The 25,992-nt window shown below is 39.4% G+C and overlaps 1 protein-coding gene across 1 annotated transcript; it reads left to right on the top strand.

The window, feature by feature from the left end:
• Window positions 1–2,546: 2,546 nt before the first annotated feature.
• On the top strand, window positions 2,547–3,403 carry LOC144997127 (Heavy metal transport/detoxification superfamily protein). The gene is made up of 2 exons (XM_078956958.1): window positions 2,547–2,751; window positions 2,878–3,403. Exons 1-2 carry the CDS (start codon window positions 2,592–2,594, stop codon window positions 3,180–3,182), a joined length of 465 nt encoding a protein of 154 aa, XP_078813084.1. The 5' UTR covers window positions 2,547–2,591; the 3' UTR covers window positions 3,183–3,403.
• Window positions 3,404–25,992: the final 22,589 nt, after the last annotated feature.

The following is a 25,992-nucleotide window of genomic DNA, read 5'->3' as shown; positions in this document are numbered from 1 at the left end:
TAATTCTGTTTCAATGAGTATCTTTTCCACAAAATTTTTTACTTTTGCAACCTTCAGCTATTCTCCGATTGAGTTTTCTCACTAATTATAAATAAATTAAATTTAAAGCAACAAATACTTGTAACAGATGCAAAGCAAATTTTCTATATTAATTTTATTTGCTATTTGCCAATAATGAAGGTTTTCTAGATCGGAGTATTCGTTATGACTATGAAACTTTATCTTTCTACAACAATAGATCGCTAAACGGACAATTTATCGTGGACGGTTGCCATAGGTAAATAGTGGTGGTTGTCAGATAATTTAGAATAGAGATCATTCGTGCGTAATTTAAAATAACTTAACAAATGTTAACAAATGATATGTTAAAAACTAACGAAAATAATTTAATTAACATGTACGTTATAAGTGTAACGATCCATTGCGCAAAAAAATAATAATAAATAAATAAATAAAATAAACTACGATCCATTGCGCAAAAAAATAATAATAAATAAATAAATAAAATAAACTTCCGTGACCAAATCAGGATACTATAGTTAGTTGTGTTATAGTGTTAATTTGGTTTATTTATATATATATATATATATATATATATATATATATATATATATATATATATATATATATATATATATATATATATTTTATCACATTATATCATCATATGACTAACAAGTACACATATGTACGTGCATAATACATATACAGTAATGATATAAACTTCTGTCTAAGACATTGCGATTAATACTATAGAGATACATAAATTTATTATATTTAACCGTACTTTGATGTATTTAATTTATTTTAAATCTTAATTTTATATTAAAACTATAGATTATTTTTTAACATAAATATTTAACAAAAAATATAGTTATAATAAATAATACATGATATTACAGTATAATTAGAAAAAACTTAAATATTATATAAAACCATATGATTTTTAAATTTTAAAATATACAATTTATACGGTACATATGTAAAATACAAATTTTTATACGGTTTCAAATAAAAAATGGTTAACATTGAATGAAATTGAAAAAAATAATGGTCGGTTTGAAACAAATAATAATATAAAAATTTTAAAATAAAATAAAACCTAATTTCAAAATTGAAAAAAAATAAAAAACAATAAAAAACATACTATTTTTTGTGCCAATTTATTAAACATTTTATGTGTCATCATGCTATTAGATTTATACAACCATATAGTCATATTAAGAAATACCATATTAGTACAGACTCACATGTCGGAACGGGTATTTTGATTTGACCAGTCAAATCGTCAATGTTGCAAAGTTACGAAGACTTTGGGACTAAATTAATAATGCTGTTTCACAACTGAATTTTTATAAACGTAAATTTTTTAGAATTTTTCATATTTTTAATAATAGGTATTAAAGTTTTATGGAATTAAAGCAGTATTACCTTTCCCGACTTAATTCAAAGTAACGAAGTCTAAAAGGCTGAATGGCAATCAATGCGATAGAGTTATGATTCTTATATATTTAATTTGACTCACATGAAATCATGAATCCTTAACTTTTATTTTCATCTTAGTTGGATATCATCTTAGTATGATATATTATATACATGATAATAATAATAATTTACCGATCAAATATCATATATCTTAATTGTGGTAAAGCAAATAAATAATAGTACGTGATGCCTACATCCTAGGAGCATAGGTGCATGGTGCACCTCCACCGTTGGTTCATATGTGTACCCTCACCCACCAAAACGTGAGAACAACTCTTATCTCTATTATTGATGTTTATATTCCACTCTTTGGGCCACCCTCACATCTCAAATCCACCAAAGTTGTTAGGGTTCCAAAATTAGACTAATGATTGACTTCCAAAAGTCAAAATTCTTGTTTCGCTACCTAAAAGTTGCTACAAATTACTTTATTTCTCGATGAAAATTTGGAACCCTGTTCGATTCTATGGTAAATGGTATGCCACAGTGTAATATTGATCGAAAACGTTCAGTATTTTGAAAGAATTCACGTTTTGAAGATCACTAAATTTGACTATTTGGATTTAGATAGGTGATGTGTTGGAATTGGTTTGGTTTGCAACATAAACAAAGATACAACGCACATGCAGGAGGATACTGGATACCCTCTCCGCACCTTCCTTTTGGACTATTCTACAAAAAGTTGTAACATTATCTTAAAAATTAGTAATTTTGATCGATTCAAAAGCATTATATTTATCCGATATTTAGGTCAACCATGATTGAGCTTTATTAACTTGTAACCGATACCAAATATGTAGCACATCCTATGTAATAATATGATTATAAATATTTAATTATTAGTCGAACAACATGCATATTTACTATATGTCATTCACGTAAGTTTTAAATCTTCCAATCACCGTAAATTACTCTTAAAAGTAAATAACATTCAACAATAATCGAACGTCAGAATCGTTGTTATTTCCTGAAGCATCTTCGTCCGACCCCTTCGATTTTAAAAAGACAACTGTTTGACACATGGTTGTTAAAGGTCCCACCAACTTCTGATAAATAAGTAGCGATCGATTACTTACTTACCCACCATTCACAAGAAGAAAAAAAAAATGGGAGTCGCAGGAACATTGGAGTACATATCCGACTTGATGAGCAGTGGTCATAAACAGAAAAAGAAGAAGCAACAGCTACAGACAGTCGATCTGAAGGTCCGAATGGATTGTGATGGTTGTGAGCTTAAGGTCAAGAAAGCTCTCTCTTCTCTTTCTGGTACGTACCCATTTAAGATTACGTATTTCTAGTAATTTTCAGATGTTTAAAATCCTTAGTCGGATCCTAGATGCAATGTCTACCGAATCTTTAATACAAATTTGGTTGTGGTTTGGTGATATACAGGTGTGAAGAAGGTTGAAATAAACAGGAAACAACAGAAGGTGACAGTGAGTGGCTATGTAGAAGCAAACAAGGTACTGAAAAAGGCCAAGTCAACTGGTAAAAAATCAGAGATTTGGCCATATGTGCCCTACAATCTTGTGGCACAGCCCTACGCTGCTCAAGTATATGACAAGAAAGCACCTCCTGGTTATGTCAGAAAGGTAGACACCACTGCTTCAGTTGGTGTTACCAGATACGAAGACCCTTCCTACTCTTACGTCACCTTGTTCAGTGATGATAACCCTAATGCATGTTCTGTTATGTAAGTACAGAACTACGGTTGTCAAGACGAGATCGTTTTGAAGCCTTTTTTGAGTAATCCACGTATAACCTACGGTTATGAATGTATGATGGGGTTGTTGGGGTTTGAGAACCGTATAAGGCCGGTGGATGTATGTATTAAGGAACCTCTAGTAATTAACATGCTCTCTTGCCAAAAGTATTTCTTTTTATATTGTAGTACTAAATAAAATGTTCTTTCTAACAATCTGATGTTACATATATCTATTAGATAACTTAATATTAATGTGGAGATCGGTTTTGGTTTAATGGTGTTATTTGGTTGAAATAAAGACTAAAAACTGGCTTTTAGTAGAACAATTATCTTACTTCTTATCAATGGTAAATAGTCAAGCACTTTAACATCGACCATGTGATCATGTATCATTTTTTGCTGTTCACTACAAAAAATGAAGGTAATATTGGCAACATTTGTGGCTCGAAAAGATACCAAGAATGGCTGTTAAAGGTATTACCGGCGACAAGGAGCCGCTATTAAGTCGCCACTAATAATCCGTCGCTAAAGTCCTTTAGTCGGCGGTAATTCGTATCGCCGCTAATAGCCATAGTCCACTGTTAGAAAACTAGGGTAATAGCTACAGCATAATTCATAGGTATTTAGTAGGTTTAAGGTGATAACTACAGATTTGTTATGGAAAATGGTCTGTAACATAAATGTCCGTGAGAAATTTATACCAACATATTTGCTACAGACTATCTACGGGATAGCTACGACTTATTCCGTAGGTATAATACCTACAAATTAGCTTTGGACACGAATTGCTACAGAATGCATGCAGATTGCCGACGAGTGTGAAGTTTGAGTAAAATTGACTATTTTCCTATAGAATTATCTGGGGGACTATGAGGTTGATTTCCAGACATATTTATCATCCTTATAACCATTTCCGTTTGTTCTTTCATATGTCGTTGTTGTTCCATGCTAGAAACTTGCATACACAACCTATCAACCTAAAAAATTGTAACACAATGCAATACTTAAACAATAATAGCAATGTACTATAGTTTATTATAACAATGCATTTTAGTTTAAAATTATAGCAATACACTTAACTTTTAAACCATAATAGCAACGCATATTTATTTATTATCAATTTAATCAATATTATCAACAAATTACATAACTTTTAACCATAATAGCAACATACTTTTGGTTATTATCAATTTAATCAATATCACCAAACTACCTAACTTTTTACCATAATAGCAACATATATTTATTTCTTATCAATTTAATCACTATTATCAACAAACTACATAACTTTTAACCATAATAGCAATGTACTTTTGTTTATTATCAATTTAATCAACATTATCAACAAGCTACCTAACTTTTAGCAATAATAGCAATGTACTTTTGTTTATTATCAATTTAATCAATATTATCAACAAACTACCAAACTTTTTAACCTTTATAACAATGTACTTTTTTTTTATCAATTTAATCAATATTATCAACATACCTCTTGTTGCGTGTTGTCTAACTAGGTGGACTGGGAAAATGGTGTCCTTGAAATGAAAAAACATATATCTCATGCTCCTATCCCAGAGGTAGCACCTTTATTCTTTCCTTTTCTTCTAAGGTGGCTTTCCTCCCATACATCTACATCATCCTTATCATTTGCAGGATCTTCACATATTTGTTGACCAACCCCTGCAGATATGCCTCCTACAAATTACCAAACAACATCATTGTCATATATAAAAAAACGAGACAATCAATATACATAAATGCTAAAGATAAATTACTTGTGCTTCTTTGGGTATCTATCAATATTCAGAATATTTCTTCTTTGACTTAACAATATCACACGTCTTCATGAAAACATCATAACGTTTGGGTGGTTTACCCATCAACTTTTCCTATATAAAATTCAAAGTACAATTAATATAGTTAGTGTTATAACAAAATAAAAATAATAAAATTCATAATTGTGATACTTACTAAGTTTCTACGGTGTTGGTCAATTCCTATACTACCTGTAGTGTGCCTTGTTGTCGACCCATTAGAATATGCGGTGTTGTGGTTCTACTGAGGGATTTTTGAATTCTTTTGCCACTTATCTATGGACCAATTATGTTAAAAGAAAAAAATATATAAGTATAATAATATAATAAGAAATCATAAACTCAAAATAATAATAATAATGTATCACATCCATTACGTCACACAAATGTTGCCACACGCTCTCCGATACGTGTTCAGGTTGGTAGTTAGGCATCCCAACATAGTAGCTATAAAACTTTGGGGAGGAGGGGTTCCTATCTATTCGTGGCATGTTGTCAGATTGTGTCCTGATACCTTGCATCCTATCTCTATATCTACCCTTGAGGACACACTTGAATGCATCAAATATGTTCTCATTCTCTTGTGAATGCCACATGTACTTGGTCTGTAAAATCTAAAAGTAAATTTAAAAATATAAACTAAAAATAAATGAGTATACGATACAATTATAAGTATTTAATATATTACCCTGAAAAGCGAAAACATCTGTGTAAGAGCCTTATTTGGAATATCATTGAACTGGGCCCACGAATGATCCAAATTCTCCCAAAAGATATGAATACACATGTTGTGAATATTTTGATCCCCAAACCTACAGTATTGAAAAACTATATAAGTATACTTATAACATCAAAAAATTAAATTTTAAATGATGAAAACGCTAACTTTTCCCCTTCTCGACTGATGAGGGGCAATTAAGAGGTGTGAAAATCACTCGCATTTGAAATGTGGCCTCTTGAAATACCTCTAGAGGCGGAGCCATGCTGCGTTAATGGCATGTTCGATGCCAACGGTGTGTATGGGGTCTGTGGTGACTGAAAGGTTGCCTCTGCATCTGCACCCTCAAAAAAATAGTCATCAAATCCATCATTACCATCTGTCCTCAAAAATATTTGTGGGGACTGGGATCTATAATCTGTCTATGGGAGCTAAGGTATATAATCCTCTATGAGAGTTGAGGCTTATGACCTGTCTCTCAAGCCCGGCGACGAAGAATCCCGACCAAGTCTTCTAGAGGATTAGCCATTCCGTTTTGCTGACTAATAGTACCATGACTATTGAAGCCTACAACTTCTGTCACTATCGGCATATTATAACGTGGCTCTTCGGTAGAATTATGGGATCCCCCATGCTTCACACTACCAGAAAAAGAGTTGTTAGTGTGGCCTCTATCCTTGCGTCCATTACCCGACATGTTGCATTTAAGAGAACAAGAATGGTCAGATATATAGTATAAGATTGATAAGTCATGACAACAGAAATGCTTAAAAGAACAAGATGTCCAAACCAGAATCATTATAAAAACAACATGTAATTTTAAGGTTTAAAAATAAGACAATGTTCTTAATATTAACAAATACATTTCTCTTATCATCAACAAAAGATAATGCTCCTAACACCCATCCTCATCATCTCCATCTTCAAATTCTTCTTCTAAATAATACAACCTGTTTTCATCATCTTTATTTTCAAAATCTTCCACTTCTTCATATTCCTCCCCAATTCTCGCATTCTCATCATCAGATACTTTCTCATACGTATTTGTAGTTGAGCCTAGGCACAGTCGTTCCGCATAAGTTACAGTAAGGGGTGACTCAAACTATTCTTCATCCTGGAAGATTTCATCTGCTTCCTTTTCAGCTTCGCTAACTTCAAATACCCCTTTTGGTTTTGTATTGATAATCGCCCACTTATCTTTCATCTCCCTTGTCATTGAAAGGTATGGTGTATAAAACACTTGTTCTGCTTGTGTTGCCAAACAAAAAAGGTCGCAAGTTTGAGTCAAGAGTTGGGTTTGGCATCAATCAACTTTCTTTTGTTGACTATTACACTGTCTTTGTTATCAAACCAAATACAATTAAACTGTACAACAGTCGAGGCTCTACTGTTGTAATACTTAATTTCTAAGATCTCTTGCACTATGTCATAGCAGTCCGACTCTTGTTTCACATTATACGTCTCCCTTCAAACATATACTCCAAATTTATTCATCGCACGACCCATATTGTATTGTTGAGTGTGGAACTTATAACCATTTACAAAATACCCATTATCGTGATGAGCATGTCTCGATGGTTTACTAGCTATAACTTCTAAATGTCTATCACTTCCATCGGGTGTCTTATACATTACCTACATTGAAAACATACACATTATGTTGGTTAATGATGCATTAATAATAATCAATACGATTGGACTATTTCTACTTACTTTATCCTCAAACCATTCATCAAAGTATTTATCTCTTAAATTTGAAACTAATTCATTTGGATTCATTTTCATGACCAGTTCATCATGTTAGGGTCAAAAGTTTTACTTAGATGTGGAGTGTAGTCTTACCTTCTTATATGTGTAAATGGGGTTAGTCTTTCCTATAATTAGGAAGGGAGTGACTCCCATTATGTAAGAGACCCACTTGGAGAGTTAGTTTAGTGAAAGAAAAACATAACCCACTTGTACTCTTACTATTCTAATAGAGCTTAAATGTAATTATTTACTCCTTTTGTTCTTGGTTCTTGTATGATTCACTTGATCTTATCAATTCTGCCCATCTCATCATAATTAGGATCACTAGAATTGGTATTAGAGCAGGTGTTCTTGATGCTCTCAAGAATTGATCCATGATGACTACATGATTTGAGTGAATCTTGATTGTTGTGGGTTCTTGATTTTTGAGGAAGTTTGTGTTTTAGAAATCGAATTTTCCCTTGATTTGATCCATACTTCTATTTTCTCTCTCTAGAATACCTGTTTGTATCACTCTCTCTTTCTCTCTCTCTAGAAAATTTTCAAGTTCTTGTGATCATGGTATATTTAGCTTATGATCTTGGGTTGTGACGATTGGAGATGTGAAATACATGGTTAACAAGAACCAATTTTATGGATTATTGTTGAAAGACGGGTTGATTTCATGGCATACATTTGTTTCTTATGGAGGATTGAAATATAATCATGGAAGATTGATATTTCAACCACTTTCAAAAACTGGATGTTTGCTTGAAATCACCATGAATATGTTATCTTCGTGTGAAAATCAAAAGAAAGGAAAAGAAATAGAATTATCTAAAAAGGAACATGTTTCTCTTATTGAAGACCGAAAGGATCTTCATGTTCTTAAGTTTGTTGAATTTCAAGAAATGGGAATTTAATGTGATTTTGATGAAGATGTGAAAGTTTTTCATTCAACTGGAGTTCAAACTGATGAATGCGTGCATTCTTGTGATTCGTTTAAAGTAATGGTGCCTTATCGAAAGCCTTTAATCCAAGAAGTTCAAATGTATCAAACTCCAAAATATTTAATTAAAACATGCAAAGTTGAATTTGTTAAGAATGAAGTTGTTCTTGAATTCAAATCTATTAGCAAGATCCATGAAGATGAAAAGGAAGAAAAATAAGAAGAAGATCAAAAGCAAGAACAAATGGGTTTCTTCACAAGAATCTTCAAATGTTGTTGTGAAGACAAAATCTATGAAACAAATTTAGGTTCCAAAGCAATAATGTCCAAGTGTTGCAATGAATTTGAATTCAAAACCCAAAAATGTTGATGCTAGATTGTTGAAGAACATGAAGAACGAGTTGTACAACACGCATAGTGGGTGATATAATGTGAAGATTGGTGATTTTCTTACTCCAACAAAAGAACCAAGATCATCAATGATTGATTCATATGTTGCAAACAGAAAAAGAATCGTCAAGAAGATTTATCACATTCTCAAATGGATTCTAAAACGTTCTTGATTTTTGATGATCTGATGAAGATCGATGCAGGTTTTATCGAAATTCAAATTTAATTTCGATTTGTGGATTTCGTTTTTCATTTTTGATCATTTTGATTCATGGGATCTATTTCGTTTCAAACCCCATTGTTGATCCAATTATTTTTTTGTCTAGATCAATCCAAAAATCAAAATCATATTCTTACAATTTTTTTTTTTAATTTTGAAATCATTTTTTTTTGTTTTTGCTAATATTTTGAAATTATCACTCTTCATTCACTTGTTTGTTGAGCCCAACTTTGTTAATTCAAATACTATTCATCTATTAAGAACATTTTGAAATCAATTTTTTTATTCCTCATTTGATCCAATTCGAAGGCCAATGTTAAAACAAATCCGTTTATGCATTCTTAAAGTCAAAATTACAATTTTAAACATACGGGGTTGATGAATCAAAATCGAAAGTCTTTTGCTAACAAGTCGAATGATTTAAGATATTGAAGGATGTTCATTATTTGACTGGAAATTTTGACTCGTGATGATTTGGGGATGAAGACATTGAAAGTCAAATTAGAAATTGAGAGTCGAATCAGACATTGAGGATCGAATAGGACATCTGGATAGTGAAGGTCACTGAATGCACCCGTGGTCTTTTCTTGAGTTTAGATGTCAAATGGATTTTGTTATGGTTCATGTTTTGAACAGTGTCATGGAATCAAAAATGATTTGGGCTAATAGTTGAGTGGAATTCGACTGATGGAAATCTTGGATATTGAATGTCTTGGGGATGAAAAACTTTCACATCGTTGGGTCAAAACTGGTTTCAAGGTGCTCCTAGTTCGATGTATGGCTTATTAGTACGATGTGTTGTTGTTAGATCGAACCAACCAAAATTAGTAATTGGAAATACGTTTGAATTAAAAGCAGTAAATGGACTCAAATGCCTTGAAATTGAACATAGATTAAAAAACAAACTGGGGACGAAGTTAGATGGAACGTTAGGGTCAATCCCGATTACTATTCACTCATTCGCATCTATGATGTAGATTGGGTTTGGAGGCTAAATTGGTCATTCACATTGAGTGGTCATTTGGGTTCGAATGCTTTCACAGTCTCGTTTTAAGGGTAGAGATTGAAGGTTCATGATGGGAAATTTGTTTGGATGTAAAATTAATTTCGATGTGCATATTGGACGATTTCGATGTATTGTTTGGAATTCGACTTTGAACGGGAAAATTCTTGAAAGCGAACAAGCAAGGCTTAGGGTCGAACTCTTGTTTAACTGGTAATATGAATTCAATGTGTGATGATTCATTCCTTCGTTGCTACTAAGAATTGTAGAAGAAACAAAACATTTTCAATTTGCACAACTAGACTGTTAAAGAAGTGGCAGAAAAGAGCCAATTTCGATATGGAGTAAAAATTTGTAAAGAATGCAAAATTTTCATTTTAAATCCTTGAAGTTTTAAAGAATTGACGGAAATTACCCAAATTCGACATTGGGGTGATTTTCTAAGAAATAGAAGATTTTTCAAGGTCAGTCCCTGTAGTTTTTGCGAATGAACACTTTATGCCCAGTTTTGCATTTGGGGTAAAGTTTCGTATTGGAAGCTGTTTTTGGTGCAACGGTTCCTTGAAAAATTTTGATATTGTTAGTTTATACCCAAATTTTAAAAACTCTTGTAACTTTCACCCAAAAGTCAAAAAGTTTCACAAAAATTGTAATTTTTTCATGAATTTTTGTGATTGATTTTTGTGCGAGTTTTTCGAGGTTTCATTTTTGCACACATCGAGAGGGAGATTCGTCAAGTTTATTTCTCGAGCACTTCTTGTCCTTTCTAGGTTTTATAATTAGTTGTTAATTATAAAAAGAGGGAGAATGAGGAAATGGTATTCGAAGCCTTCGGGTATTCATTAATGATTTAAAGACCAGTATTACTTCATGGGGAGTTGGCTTTGATCGCGCTAGTTCGCTCGGAAATTGAAGCCGACACATGCAATCCTAACTTTAAGGAGGAGAATGTTAGGGTGAAAAGTTCTCCTTAGATGTGGAGTGTAGGCTTACCATCTTGTATGTGTAAATAAGTTGAGTCTTTCCTATAATTAGGAAGTGAGTGAATCCCATTATGTAAGAGATGCATTTGGAGAGTTAGTTTAGTGAGAGAAAAACATAACCCACTTGTACTCTTACTATTATAATAGAGCTTAAACATGGTTATTTACTCGTTATGTTTTGATTCTTGTGTGATTCACTTGATCTTATTAATTCCGCACATGTTATCATAATTAGGATCACTACAAATTAAACTCAATGATGTAAGGGTTAACTTCTTTACAGTCATAGCTTGTCATTTTCCACTTTTTTCATCTAATATTCTTGATGGTACAACAAAGATGCTAAGTGGAGCTTCTCCACTAGGAATATTGTGACTTTTGGGTGCAAAATTCCGTGCTTCTCGATTATGGCATGTCTTAATCGTCGAGTCAAAATATAGTGAACAATAGGTAGTGAGTTCATTCACTAGATGGTAATTGACTATTGAACCCTTACTTTGTTCCTTATTATTGTTTTAATTGTGTCCAGTTTCCTATATTTACAAAGTATGGACAATGGGTGTTCCATTGAATCAAAGAAGCCAGGAGGGTATATTTGCTCCAACTTGCACGTAGTCTGAATAATATTGTGTTTCATATCAAACATGCCCTAAAATGCAATGTTTCTTAGCATATTACTCGAAAGTACATAGATATCTCTGATACGACCTCGTGTATCTTTGTTGGAACAAAACCTCTTATAGCTAGGGAATCAATCATTGCATAAACACGTGACAATCGTGGCTTTTGAAACCATAGAAACTGTAATATTTGATGTTTATGCATACACGTCAGGAAATTTGAGCTTTTTCAACCAATCACATACTTTTTTTTATCTTGTTCCTTCTTCATTGTGTAATCTCTACGATTCTTCCTAGCCCTTCGTGTTGTTTTCCCTAATAGGGTTTAGCATAGGCTGATCACATAGCATCTCAATATACCCTATTTCCTTTATATTGTCTTTTGAATTTGGGGTACCTATTAAAGTCTGAAACATATTTTCAAAAAGAATTTGGGGTACCTATTAAAGTCTGAAACATATTTTCAAAAAAATTCCTCTCAATATGCATCAAATAGAGGTTGTGTTGGATCAATGGGTGACACTAACATGAAAGCACCCAAAAGATTCTCTTCTTTACCCAGTTATGTGTAATACCAAAACCATGTCGTTTTATATAATTTGGAGCATATGGAGTACCATTATATATAGTGGGAACACGTTGGATTTTCAACTAAATATATCCTCCAGATGTGTATGGAACAGACACTTCACGACCCTTCGCTTTCTTGTATTTTAAAAAAATTTAACGATATCATTTTGAAATAAGTGTCTTTCAGGTAGATGTTTTCTATGATAGTTAAACCAACACTGTTTTTGTGTGTTGACAAGTCAGAATGATTCTATTTGGTACATGAATATGCTCAAGCTAAATTACCATGAGTGCTCCATGTGGAACATTGCATAAGCAGGGAAGTCACTAACTATCCATAGAAGTACAATCTTCATGTAACATCCCCAAAATTCAAGGCCAAAATTTTCATTTTTAAATAAGTTATTACATAAACCATCAATATAAAAACATCCATAATAATATCTCGTGTCAAACCAAAGTGTCAGTAATCAAAACATATTATCATAAAACCATATCAGAGTGTAATCCCAAAGATCTCATGTGCGGGAAACGTAGTGTGATGCGCTGCAATCGAGCCGACTCCTTTCCTTGAAAACAAAGTACCTGAAACCAAAACTGAAAACCATAAGCACGAAACTTAGTGAGTTCCCCAGATACCATATACCATACAAACCAACTGATCCATACATGCCATACATAGCCAAGAGCCAAACACAACCAACATATCCATAATCAAGTAAGGTGCTATGTGTCAAACATAGTCTTGCTAAGGTGCTATGTGCCAAACATAGTCTTGCGGTTATGCCACGGGTTGCACGTGGTCTTCCTGGTCAATCCCGGGGCCACTCCCTTGGTCTTACAGAAAAGTGCCAAGGGCCACCCCCTGGTCTTTCATGCAAGTATCACAAAGACAACTAAACATGCTACTCTACTAGGCTACTCCGCAGATAGTGTTCTAGGAGCCACCTCCTGGTCTTTCATACACAATAGCATACAGTGCGCTAGGAGCCACCTCCTGGCGTTTCATACATATTGCCTAGGGCTAAACCTTGGGTCTTCCTCTCATACATAGACTAAATGGGCCGACATTGTCGCCGTAGACCCATACAAACAGTGAGGAGACTCACCTCGTACTGCTGAACTTTGTTGATAATCCTCTGCCTACTGTCTGGCAACTCTCTGAACCGCTGCTCCACTAGCTCCCCCAGCTTCTTATATCAACATAACACTTACTTCCAAACTGAACTTTAGAAGTCAAACTAAGTCAACTCTGGTCAAGGTCAAAGTCCTGGTCAAAGTCAACCTTCTAGTTGACTCGACTAGCCAAGTGAACCCAAAGACTCGTCAAGTTCTTAAACTCAGAAACTCTTAAAATACGACCCAACTCGCCGAGTCACCCCAGGACTCGTCGAGTTCAACGATCTCTGAGTCCCATCTTGTCCAACTCACTAAGTCACCCCCAACACACCGATCTGCGTCTTAACGAGAAGAGGTTAGGGGGTCTGCGACCTGACTCATCGAGTCCAAGAATAGACTCGCTGAGTCCTTGGAAATCTTCAATAGACTCGCCAAGTTGTTCCTCCAAATCATCGAGTTCATGCACATGTTCATACAACTCGTCGACTACACCCATGTGACTCGCCGAGTCTCTCTAGGTCTCAATCCATACAGTGGCTTTTCGAGCCATGTAGGGGCTCCAATCTACAGATCCACTCTTCTACAGTCTACCCTAACATAAAGTTGCAAACTTTACGTGAAACCAAGGAGATATAGGCCCAAAACACTCTAGGGCTAGGGATTAAGACAAAGGGGTTTCACCAATGACTCATTGATGGCTGATTTAAGACATTTTGGACCATCACAACCCTAGATCAGAAGTAGCAACCTCATATCTAAGCCCCAAACCCAAAATACACCTTAATCTTGCCAAAATAGCCCCAAATCCCATTCAAGAATAGATATAGATGCAAAAAGGGTGAAGGTAACAACTTATTACCTCCAAGATGACCTCCTATTGAAGAATAATCCAAATATTTTTAAACCCCCTTGATCCAAGCTTCTTGATCTTCAAGATCTCTTCACAAAAACCACTTATCTAAACTTCAAATTGCTTCCAAGGACTGTCACTCACAATTTAGTGTTTTTGGATCTCAAAAGGGTAGCAAAGAGGCTAGGTAAGGGATGTAATGTTCTTTAAATAGGGCACAACCCCCTGGATTAGGGTTTTTCTCATCCAGATCAGACTCGCTGAGTCCACTAGCCGACATGCCAAGTCGGTCCTTACTCTTTTCCCTGGATCCCGCTTCGACTCGTCGAGCTCCTCCCTGGACTCGAGGAGTTGACTCTTGACTTAGACCCTTTCCTTTCTTTTCTTAGTCTTTCTGATTTTGGGTGTTACAACACTCCCCCACTTAAACTAGACTTCATCCTCGAAGTCTGCCACAGCCAACTACCTTACCATCTGATCACCACTTTACCACTAGGTACACACTCCGCCCATCCGATCCAAACCTTGAAGATGTCATCTTCAGAATAACCCGTTCCTTACTACCTTCGAGTACAACACTTTTATCCAACCGGTAATCATACTGATACTCCTGTTACACTTGCCCTTGATTCGCAAGGGGTTTACCCTTTTACCCTACATTGTCACTGGCCTTTCTAAGGTACTTTCCACAAGCAACAACCTTCCCAATTTCCTTCGAGGACCGATCCTCTGCTGAAACCGCAATCCCGACCACTCCCAGTGCCGACCATCATACAAATACTCCCAGAATAACACCCATACAATGCTCCAATACTGAAATCTCCACCCAATCGTGAGAATTCAGAAAAGCCATCGGGTAGCAGATCCCTCTCTGCTACCCTTAAGGCTCATACGAGAACAGAGTCACCGAGGAAAATCCTTTACTCTGGGATCATTTGATCCCGCGATGAGTTCACGACTTTTCACACCGAATCCCTTACCATTATTCCAGCCTGAAGTCATGTTGACTCCCATTCGCCTACCGGATGAACAGAGGCCGCCCTGGTCCCAACTGATCTACCATTACCTGAAATACCGGTTCCCCCCCCCCACGCAACCTCGGAGATACGACCCCCCTTTCCCACAATCTGCGAACTAAGCTACTAATGAATTCCACGGCTTACCCGCAGTCTTACGCCACTCCTGGTCTCCAATGACCTACCGACTTCAGAACCCAAACATAATGTGGGCCACTCACATCCGGGCGACTGCCCCATCCTGAACCTAACTATCTGAGAAACCCTACCAATGAATCACACACCTGATACATTCTCCCTAGCGAATAGGGACCAACGAATGCTACGGGCCACCTCGAAATCTTACTATACTCGCTCTACCAACTACTGAATGCTACAGGCCACCCACATAGTCTTACAACACTTCTGCGCTTCCAGCCAACTAAAGCTACGGGCCACCCCGCAGTCTTGCTAAACCAGTGCTACGGGCCACACCGCAACCTAACTATACTCACATATGATTGCTACGGGCCACACTACAGTCTTACTAACTAATTCTACGGGCCATACCGCAGTCTTACTAAACTAATTCTACGGGCCACACCGCAGTCTAACTATCCTCATATACGATTGGTACGGGCCACATCACAGTCTTACTAAACTAATGCTACGAGCCATACCACAGTCTTACTAAACTAATGCAACGGGCCACACCGCAGTCACACCACACCTCGATGCTATCTGCTAACCATTGCTACGGACCGCCCTACAGTCTTATCACTCTCCTCTTACTATCTGACCACTGGTGAATGCTATAACCATCTGGTAGTCTGACAACACCTTTCCACACCGACTGGCTGCTAGTGGATGCTATGACTAACTCATAGTCGAGCATACAAGCACAATCTAGTAACCCCAAGTTGTACTCATGTCCTATCTGAAACTCCCAACCGATTCTTCTGCAATCTGCTATCAGGCAGCCCGAGAATGCGATCTCACAATTGGCAAGTTTTCCAAATTTCCAGTTCACATTTTCCTCAATTCATATAGCCACCTGGACCGTCTTTCTTCCTGACAGGAGAGCAAAACGTATCCAGTTCCAAAAATGTTGGTGCTCCTATAACATGATTGTTACTCCCCACTTAGCTTCGACTAAGTCTTTAATGCACACAAAAACCCAAGGATTTCCATTCCTTACTCCCTTACACAAAAGGCATGATAACTACCATCGCCTTGATGTCGCTAGCGATCCATCACTAGTCTGCTCCAAATACCGTACGATTACTGAATACTAGATGAACACCTCCTGCATCGCCGATACTGATAATCCCCTAAGATCCAACTAATGCCCCTAAGGTCCGAATATCTAATGTTCAGAGCAACCTCATCGGTGATAGACCACTTCCCCTGATGCTTCCAAAAGCTATTCCAAGCACCAAGTCTAGAACCACCAAAACCCTAATGATGGTGGAGGGCTACTTCATGGACCCTGTCCACCAACCACGATGCAACGCTCCTGAACTGCTTTTGCTCATAATTGAGATAATACTAGACACTTTGAACCCGAAGTGAGGGATGCCCCTACACTAGCTACTAATAGTTCCCGGTATGCAATTGGCATATGACAATTCTGAAAGTACAATCCGAATACAAGCAGAGAGACAACTCATACATACTATCACCAGAGTCTGGGGTAAGAACAACCCTAATACACATAGAATCGAAAATAACCATATATACATACCTGCAACATTGCCTACTGTAATCCAGATCTCCTTCATCTATCACTGTAAGGCCCTACCCTCTCACCCATCGGTAATCCTCAAAGTTGTCGGAGCAGACAGACTTCCTGCTCCTCCCCTCACCGTCAAGCAGTTGGCCTTCTTGTGACCCACCTGATTGCAGTGAAAACATAATGGGCTTTCCCCTGTTGGTAGTCCCTGCTGATGTGACCATCACTACCACACTTGTAGCAGCCTGAACTCCTAGAACGAAAAACTCCCTCGTGTGGTTTCCCGCATGTGCTGCACTGACTTCGGTCCTGCCGACCTACTAATCGTTGATCTGAAGTCTTAGGTGTCTTCCCAGGACTCTCCAAAGTATACATCTGATCCGACCTCCTCTTCGCAATGTTCTCCAAATCAATCTCCCTTTCCCGCTCCCTGGCAATCATAGAGTCCAGGGTCACGCATGCTGAGAAGCTGACATGCTCCTGAATATCAGCTCTCAACATGTCATGATAGCGGGTCCTCTACATCTCATCATCCCCTGCATACTAAGGCACCAATAAGGCCCTCTCTCGAAACATGGCGGTAATCTCCGCCACCGACTCTGTTGTCTATCTCATCTCTAGGAACCATCTGGCCAGCTGCTGAAGCTCCACCGCCGATGCAAACTCCGCCCTAAACCTGGTCACAAAGTCGGGCCAGGTCATAGCCTCAATGGCTGAGGCTCCCAAGGAATCACCAAATGACTCCCACCAGTCTTTGGCTATGTCTCTCAAACATCCCGCTGCAAAGCAGACCTTCGACCCCTCCGGGCAGAAGCTCATCAACTGCGCAGACTCAATGTCTGCGATCCATCTCCTGGCAGCAATGGGGTTCTTCACCCTATGAAAATACGGTGCACCAATCCCTCTAAAGTCCTTGAAGGACAGTGTGCGCATACTCACCTGGCCAGACGCCAAATCACTCCTGAAAGCTCGGAGGCGATCTTCCATCAGCTCAATGATCCCCTCCTTGATCGACCCGAAAATGACCGAGGTCGCCTCAAGGATGCCTCTCGTAATCCCAGATGCAATGAACTCATGTAACCCATCATCAACTTGATCGAATCCCGCGCCCAAGCCTATTCCTGACCCAGATCCTGAGCCTCCTGCTCCATGTCACGTGGTCACCATACTGGAGATAAGTACATAAATGTCCAGATCAAAACATTCCTCGAGATGTCTCACACAATATCCAAGATTCCTAGTTCCATCTCGGCCCTCCTTGAATCTAGTATGGATCCTCTGCTTCCAGTAGTAAGGGCCCATACTACCTTCCACATCTATCCGTACTTTCCTCAAGGGTTGCTTCAACTTCACCAATTCCCTTTCACTACTACTAACACTGCTGCCAACACTACTCTCATCACTCAGAGTCCCATAAAGCACAAGCAAGTAACATTCAGACAAAAGGGAAATCTAACCAGAACATAATCAAGCAATTCTATCCATACAACAAGAATCTGTACTAGCATGCGATGCTAAGCTCATATAATCAGGCATCACTTAAACATGCTACCCTATTAGTGTCTACTCAATACTAGTATGCAATCCTCATAAGCTGAAGCACATAAAGCATGCACATAAGGCATCATTCCTAGATCCTTAGTCCTATTCTAGCATGTTGTTCTACTAAAACTGATAAACATAGTATAAACTTGTATGGGTATCTTGGGGTAAACTTACGTGAGCTCGGCTGATTGCACGCCTCACACACTTTGTTCTTCTCAAAGTTCTTTTCTCTTTTCAGATTCTTTTCAAACTTATTTTTTTTTTATAAAAATGGTTTTCCTTCTGAAAATTTTCATACCAAGCCCTTATTTTGAGTTCAGACACACCTAAGAGTATGTCTGAATCCCTCAAACCATGGCTCTAATACCAACTTGTAACATCCCCAAAATTCAAGGCCAAAAATTTCATTTTTAAATAAGTTATTACATAAACCATCAGTATAAAAACATCCATAATAATATCTCGTGTCAAACCAAAGTGGCAGTAATCAAAACATATTATCATAAAACCATATCAGAGTGTAATCCCAAAGATCTCATGCGCGGAAAACGTAGTGTGATGCGCTGCGATCGAGTCGACTCCTTTCCTTGAAAACAAGGTACCTGAAACCAAAACTGAAAACCGTAAGCACGAAGCTTAGTGTGTTCCCCAGACAAACCAACTGATCCATACATGCCATACATAACCAAGAGCCATACACAACCAACATATCAATAATCAAGTAAGGTGCTATGTACCAAACATAGTCTTGCTAAGGTGCTATGTGCCAAACATAGTCTTGTGGTTATGCCATGAGCCGCACATGGTCTTCCTGGTCAAGCCTGGGGCCAATCCCTAGGCCTTACAAACGAGCGCCAAGTGTCACCCCCTGGTCTTTCATGCAAGTATCACAAAGACAACTAAACATGCTACTCTCCTAGGCTATTCCGCAAATAGTGTTCCAGGAGGCACCTCCTGGTTTTCATACACAATAGCATACAGTGCGACAGGAGCCACCTCCTAGTCTTTCATACATATTGCCTAGGGTTAACCCCCGGGTCTTCCTATCGTACATAGACTAAATGGGTCGGCATTGTGGCCGTAGACCCATACAAACAGTGAGGAGACTCACCTCGTACTGCTGAACTTTGCTGATAATCCTCTGGCTACTATCCGACAACTCTCTGAACCGCTGCTCCACTAGCTCCCCGAGCTACTTATATCAACATAACACTTACTTCCAAACTGAACTCTAGAAGTCAAACTAAGTCAACTATGGTCAAGGTCAAAGTCCTGGTCAAAGTCAACCTTCTAGTTGACTTGACTCGCCGAGTCAACCCAAAGACTCGCCAAGTTCTTAAACTCAGAAACTCTCAAAATACGACCCAACTTGCCGAGTCATCCTAGGACTCGTCGAGTTCAACGATCTCTGTGTCCCATCCTGTCCAACTCACTGAATCACCCCCAACACACCGATCTATGTCTTAACCAGAAGAGGTTGGGGGTTCTCCGACCTGACTCGTCGAGTACAAGAATAGACTCGCTGAGTCGTTGGCAATCTTCAATAGACTCGCCGAGTTGTTCCTCCAACTCATCGAGTTCATGCACATGTTCATACAACTCGTCGACTACACCCATGTGACTCGCCGAGTCTCTCTAGGTCTCAATCCATACAGTGGCTTTTCGAGCCATGTAGGGACTCCAATCCATAGATCCACTCTTCTACAGTCTAACCCTCACATAAAGTTGCAAACTTTACGTGAAACCAAGGATATATAGGCCCAAAACACTCTAGGGCTAGGGTTTAAGACAAAGAGGCTTCACCAATGACTCATTTGTGGCTGCTTTAAGACATTCTGGACCATCACAACTCTAGATATGAAGTAGCAACCTCAAATCTAAGCCCAAAACCGAAATAGACCTCAATCTTGCTAAAATACCCCAAATCGGATTAAAGAATAGATCTAGATGCAAAAAGGGTGATGCTAACAACTTATTACCTCCAAGATGACCTCCTACTGAAGAATAATCCAAATCTCTATAAACCCCCTTGATCTAAGCTTCTTGATCTTCAAGATATCTTCACAAAAACCACTTATCTAAACTCCAAATTGCTTCCAAGGACTCTCACTTACGATTTAGGGTTTCTGGATCTCAAAAAGGTAGCAACGAGGATGGGGAAGGGATGTGATATTCTTTAAATAGGGCACAACCCCTGCGATCCTGCTTTGACTCATTGAGTTCCTCCTTGGACTCGACGAGTTGACTCTTGAATTAGAGCCTTTCCTTTCTTTTCTTGGTCTTTCTGATTCTGGGTGTTATAGTTCATCTGAAAAATTTTCATTCTATGAGCATCAAAAGTTTCAACACCATATATGAACAACATCTTCAACTCTTCCACCAGAGGTTCTCAAAAAACATCCAAACTGTGTCTGGGACTCTTTTTCCCTGGAATAATCAATGGAAGTTGTAAGTATTGATGTTTAAAATCCAACCAAGGGGGTAGGTTGTAAACAATGATAAACATCGGCTAACATGACTAGGGATTCGTGTTTTGAATTATTAGGACTAAACCCTTTGGTGCACAACACAAGAAGAACATTGTGCATCTTATTTGCAAAATTAGGATTTGTTATGAAACATCCCAAAATACGACCCAAAAATTTTTGTTTAAAAATTACTAAAAGTACTAATATGACATCACAAAATAACACCCATACGTCAATATTTCAAAACAATAACTAATGGTTATGTAGAACTGTATCAAAAACTGTATCAATCATAATTATGAAAAACTAGAAACATCTCCCAGGACAACTGAAACTGTGGTGTGTGCGATGCCATCAACTCGAGCTATTCCCTTTGCTTGCGGAAGTACCTGAAACCAAAACTGAAACTGTAAGCACGAATCTTAGCGAGCTCCCCCAAACTACCACATACCTTAGAATACATATAAACACATACTGGGCCTTGCCCACTGGATCGGACCGGAGTCCGGAAACTGCATCAGACCGAAGTCCGGAACTAGCCAGGGCCTTACCCTCTGCATCGGACCAAAATCCGGAACTACTGAGGCCTTGCCTCCTACATCGGACCGAAGTCCAGAACTAATTGCATCGGATCGAAGTCCGAAACCACTGATCATAGCATAACACAAACATATCAACTAGCACGAACACATAAACAGCATACTGCATCGGGTTGTAACCTGGAACACATAACACATGAATCCTGTCTGAGCCACGAAGGCAGTAGACATAATAAGATCTGCATCGGAACGAAGTCCGGAAACTACTACTAGCTATACGGGCCGACATTGTGGCCTTAGACCCGTTCCTACTGGAAGGAAACTCACCTCGTGATCTGGCAGCTGAGTATATGGCTCTGGAAGCTATCTGCTGCTGCTCCGGTATCTCCCCGGCTACAATTCCACAATACACTCAATCAAAATACTAATAACTAAATTGGGGTAAAATGACTGTTTTACCCCTGGCTAAAGTCAACTCTGCTGGTCAAGGTCAACTCTTCTGGTCAAGGTCAACTTACAGTTGACCTGACTCGCCGAGTTGGGCCGCCAACTCACCGAGTCCCTACTCTCATTTCTTAACCCTGTTTGCTGCTACTCGTCGAGTATGGCTTAAACTCAACGAGTTCACATTTGATTCTAAAATCTAGACTATCTGCATCCGACTCCCCGAGTTGTCTGAACAAGTCGACGAGTTGTTCTTGAATTCATGAAGATTGCCTTAGACTCACCGAGTTGTATGAACAACTCGTCGAGTACCTCCATTACTGAGTCTAACCTCCGACTCACTGATTCCATTCCACTACTCACTAGTCCTCACTCGGAATCACTCAAAGGGGAAGGATCGGGGACTCGCGACTCGACTTGCCGAGTCCAAAGAACGACTCGCTGAGTCACATGCATGCAATTACTAAAAAATCGATTCTGCTCAAAACCACTGCATACAATAGATAGATCTGAGTTCCTAAAGCTAGTTTACCACGTAAAGTTTCCAACTTTACATGTACAAAAGCATACAAAAGGATATAAAGGCTAAAAAGGCATTTGGAAGAGTAGCTCTAGGGCTATCATGCAAAATGGCTCCATAAAGTTGATAGATCTACGTTTTTGGAACTGAAACATGGCTAGATCCGAAAGCTAATCCATCCTATATGATTTCTCTACTATGAACAAGCTAAAGAATGGGCTAAATATGCTTATAAAGGAGAATCAATCATCAAAACAGGAAGAAACCGATTATTACCTCAAAGTACTCTGAAATGGGTGCAAAAACTTGGATCTTCTTCTTCTCCTTTGGATCTAGCCTCCTTCTTCTCTTCAAAACTTCAAGATTTACACAAGGAATTCTCAAATACTCAATGGAATGGTTAGGGTTTGCTAAATAATGCTTTGAGGGTGAAGGAGACGAGTTTGGGGGCTCATAAGATGGTTTAAATAGGGTGCAAACCCGGAGATTTAGGGTTTCTACCTGGCAGGCCGACTCGCCGAGTCCCGAATATGGACTCGCCGAGTCACCGATCTATACGCTACCCAAGATCACGACTCTACTCAACGAGTAGGGACATAGACTCGTCGAGTCCCTCTACAAACTTATAAAGTAAATAATAGAAAAGAAACATACCAGAGACGGGTCGTTACAATTCTCCCCCACTTGACTCAGACTTCATCCTCGAAGTCTGCTACGACTGAATCTGCAAATAACTCTGGGTAGTGCTCTCTCATCTCATCTTCAGACTCCCACGTCCATTCAGACCCCTTTCGGTGCTCCCATTGCACCTTCACTAGCTGAATTACCTTGTTCCTCAAGATCTTTATCTTCCGGTCTAGAATCGCGACCGGCCTCTCAATATAATTCAAGCTGCTATCAACCTGAATATCATCTAAGGGAACAACTGCTGACTCATCCACCAAACATTTCCTCAACTTAGACACATGGAAAGTGTTGTGGATCTGGCTAAGCTCTGCCAGAAGAACCAATCGATATGCAACACGACCCACCCGGGCCAAAACCCTGAAAGGACCAATGAACCTGGGGCCCATCTTGCCCCTCTTCCGAAACCTGATGACACCCTTCCAAGGTGAGACCTTCAGAAGGACCATATCGCCTACCCGGAACTCCAAGTCTGAACGCCTCCTGTCGGCGTAGCTCTTCTGACGACTTTTTGCATTCTGCAGTCTACTACGAACCTGCTGAATCAACTCGGTCGTCTTGAGCACCACCTCCGTGCTCCCAATGAATCGCTGACCGACCTCGCCCCAACAAATCAGGGTCCTGCACTTCCTCCCATAAAGCATCTCAAAGGGAGGTCGATCAATGCTCGCATAATAACTATTGTTATACGAAAATTCCGCTAACGGAAGATACGTATCCCAACTGCCACCGAAATCTAGGACACATGCACGAAGCATATCCTCGAGACTCTGAATCGTCCTCTCGCTCTGCCCGTCCGTCTGAGGGTGGAAAGCGGTGCTGAAATGGAGACGAGTACCCATCTCATCATGAAACCGCTTCCAAAATCTGGATGTAAAACGGACGTCTTGATCTGACACCACCGATACCGGCACTCCATGACGTGCAACTATCTCCCGCACATAGATATCGGCTAACTTTTCCTCCGATATGCTCTCCTGGATCGGTATGAAATGAGCACTCTTCAGCAACCGATCCACTACTACCCAAATCGAATCTACCCCACGTGCGGTCCTGGGAAGCTTGGTGATAAAGTCCATGGTGATGTCCTCCCATTTCCACACGGGAATGTCTAACGGCTGCATCTTGCCGTGAGGTCTCTGGTGTTCTGCCTTGACCTTCCTGCAGGTCAGGTACCTCTCTACATACCAAGCAACATCCCGCTTCATGCAGGGCCACCAATAATTGGGTCGAAGATCTCTATACATCTTCGTCGCCCCTGGGTGGATGGAAAATTGAGACTTATGAGCCTCGTCCATAAACACCTGCCGTACTAAACCCCCGTACGGTACCCACACTCTCCCATGAAGGTTCAACAACCCCCGACTATCATAATCAAACGAAGCTACTCGGCCCACTATCCTCTCACACTTCTGCCTCTCCTCCTTGAGGCCCTCAACCTGAGCCTCCCTGATCCGTTCCAACAACATAGTAATCACTGTCATCCTCAAACATAAGTCTCTGATAGGGGCTGCTGTCACCTTTTGGCTCAAGGCGTCGGCCACTACGTTGGCCTTCCCTGGATGGTAAAGGATTTCACAATCATAATCCTTTAGCACATCCAACCATCTCCTCTGCCTCATGTTTAGACTCGGCTGGTCCATAAGGTATCTCAAACTATTGTGATCCGTGTAGATGGTACAACGGACCCCATAAAGGTAATGTATCCAAATCTTGAGGGCAAACACCACTGCCCCCAGCTCTAAATCGTGGGTAGGATAGTTAGCCTCGTGAGGCTTCAACTGTCTCGAGGCATAAGCTATCACATGCCCCCGCTGCATCAATACTGCTCCCATACCTATGATTGAGGCATCACAGTAGACTACAAAATCCTCTATTCCCTCTGGCAGGGAAAGAATCGGAGCCTCGCATAGCCTTTGCCTGAGGGTCTCAAATGCCGCCTGCTGCTCAGGCCCCTAATGAAACACCACCGACTTCTTAGTCAGTCGGGTGAGTGGTACTGCTATCTTGGAGAAATCCTGAATGAACCTCCTGTAGTACCCTGCCAAACCTAGGAAGCTCCGAATCTCAGATGGAGACTTTGGGACCTCCCACTGCATCAGGGCCTCTATCTTGGCCGGATCTACCAAGATACCCTTCTGGTTGATGAGGTGACCAAGGAATTGTACCTCATGCAACCAGAACTCACACTTTGAGAACTTTGCGAAAAGTCTCTCCCTTCTCAAAACTTCTAGCACCTCCCTCAGGTTCTCCTCATGCTGCTCCTGAGTCTTGTAATACACCAAGATATCATCTATGAATACTATCACAGACCGATCCAGCATCGGTCTGCATACACGATTCATGAGATCCATGAATGCGGCTGGAACATTAGTGAGCCCAAAAGGCATCACCACAAACTCATAATGACCATATCGGGTCCTGAAAGCAGTCTTCTGCACATCTTTGCCTCTAACTCGCATCTGGTGATATCCGAAGCGTAAATCGATCTTGGAGAACCAAGACGCCGCCTGAAGCTGATCAAACAAATCATCTATCCTCGGGAGGGGGTAACGGTTCTTCACCGTTACCTTATTCAACTCCCAGTAGTCAATGCACATACGGTGCGACCCATCCATCCTTCTTCTTCACAAACAGGATCAGCGCTCCCCAAGGTGAACTACTCGGCTGAATAAAACCCTTGTCTAGCAACTCTTGCAGCTGCGTAGACAACTCCTGCATCTCAGGGGGAGCTAACCGGTACGGTGCCTTGGCTATCGAAGCCGCACCTGGAATTAGGTCGATCCCAAGCTCGACCTACCTCTCAAGAGGTATTCCCGGTAAATCCTCTGGGAATACATCCGGAAAGTCTCGCACTACCGGAACATCGCCAACTGTCATCTTGCCCTTCTCTCGGGCATCCAATACATAA

This window comes from Lactuca saligna, chromosome 5 (genome assembly GCF_052625555.1).
Source record: "Lactuca saligna cultivar CGN05327 chromosome 5, ASM5262555v1, whole genome shotgun sequence".
NCBI lineage: Eukaryota > Viridiplantae > Streptophyta > Magnoliopsida > Asterales > Asteraceae > Lactuca > Lactuca saligna.
This window is presented reverse-complemented; position numbering and strand designations above follow the sequence as displayed.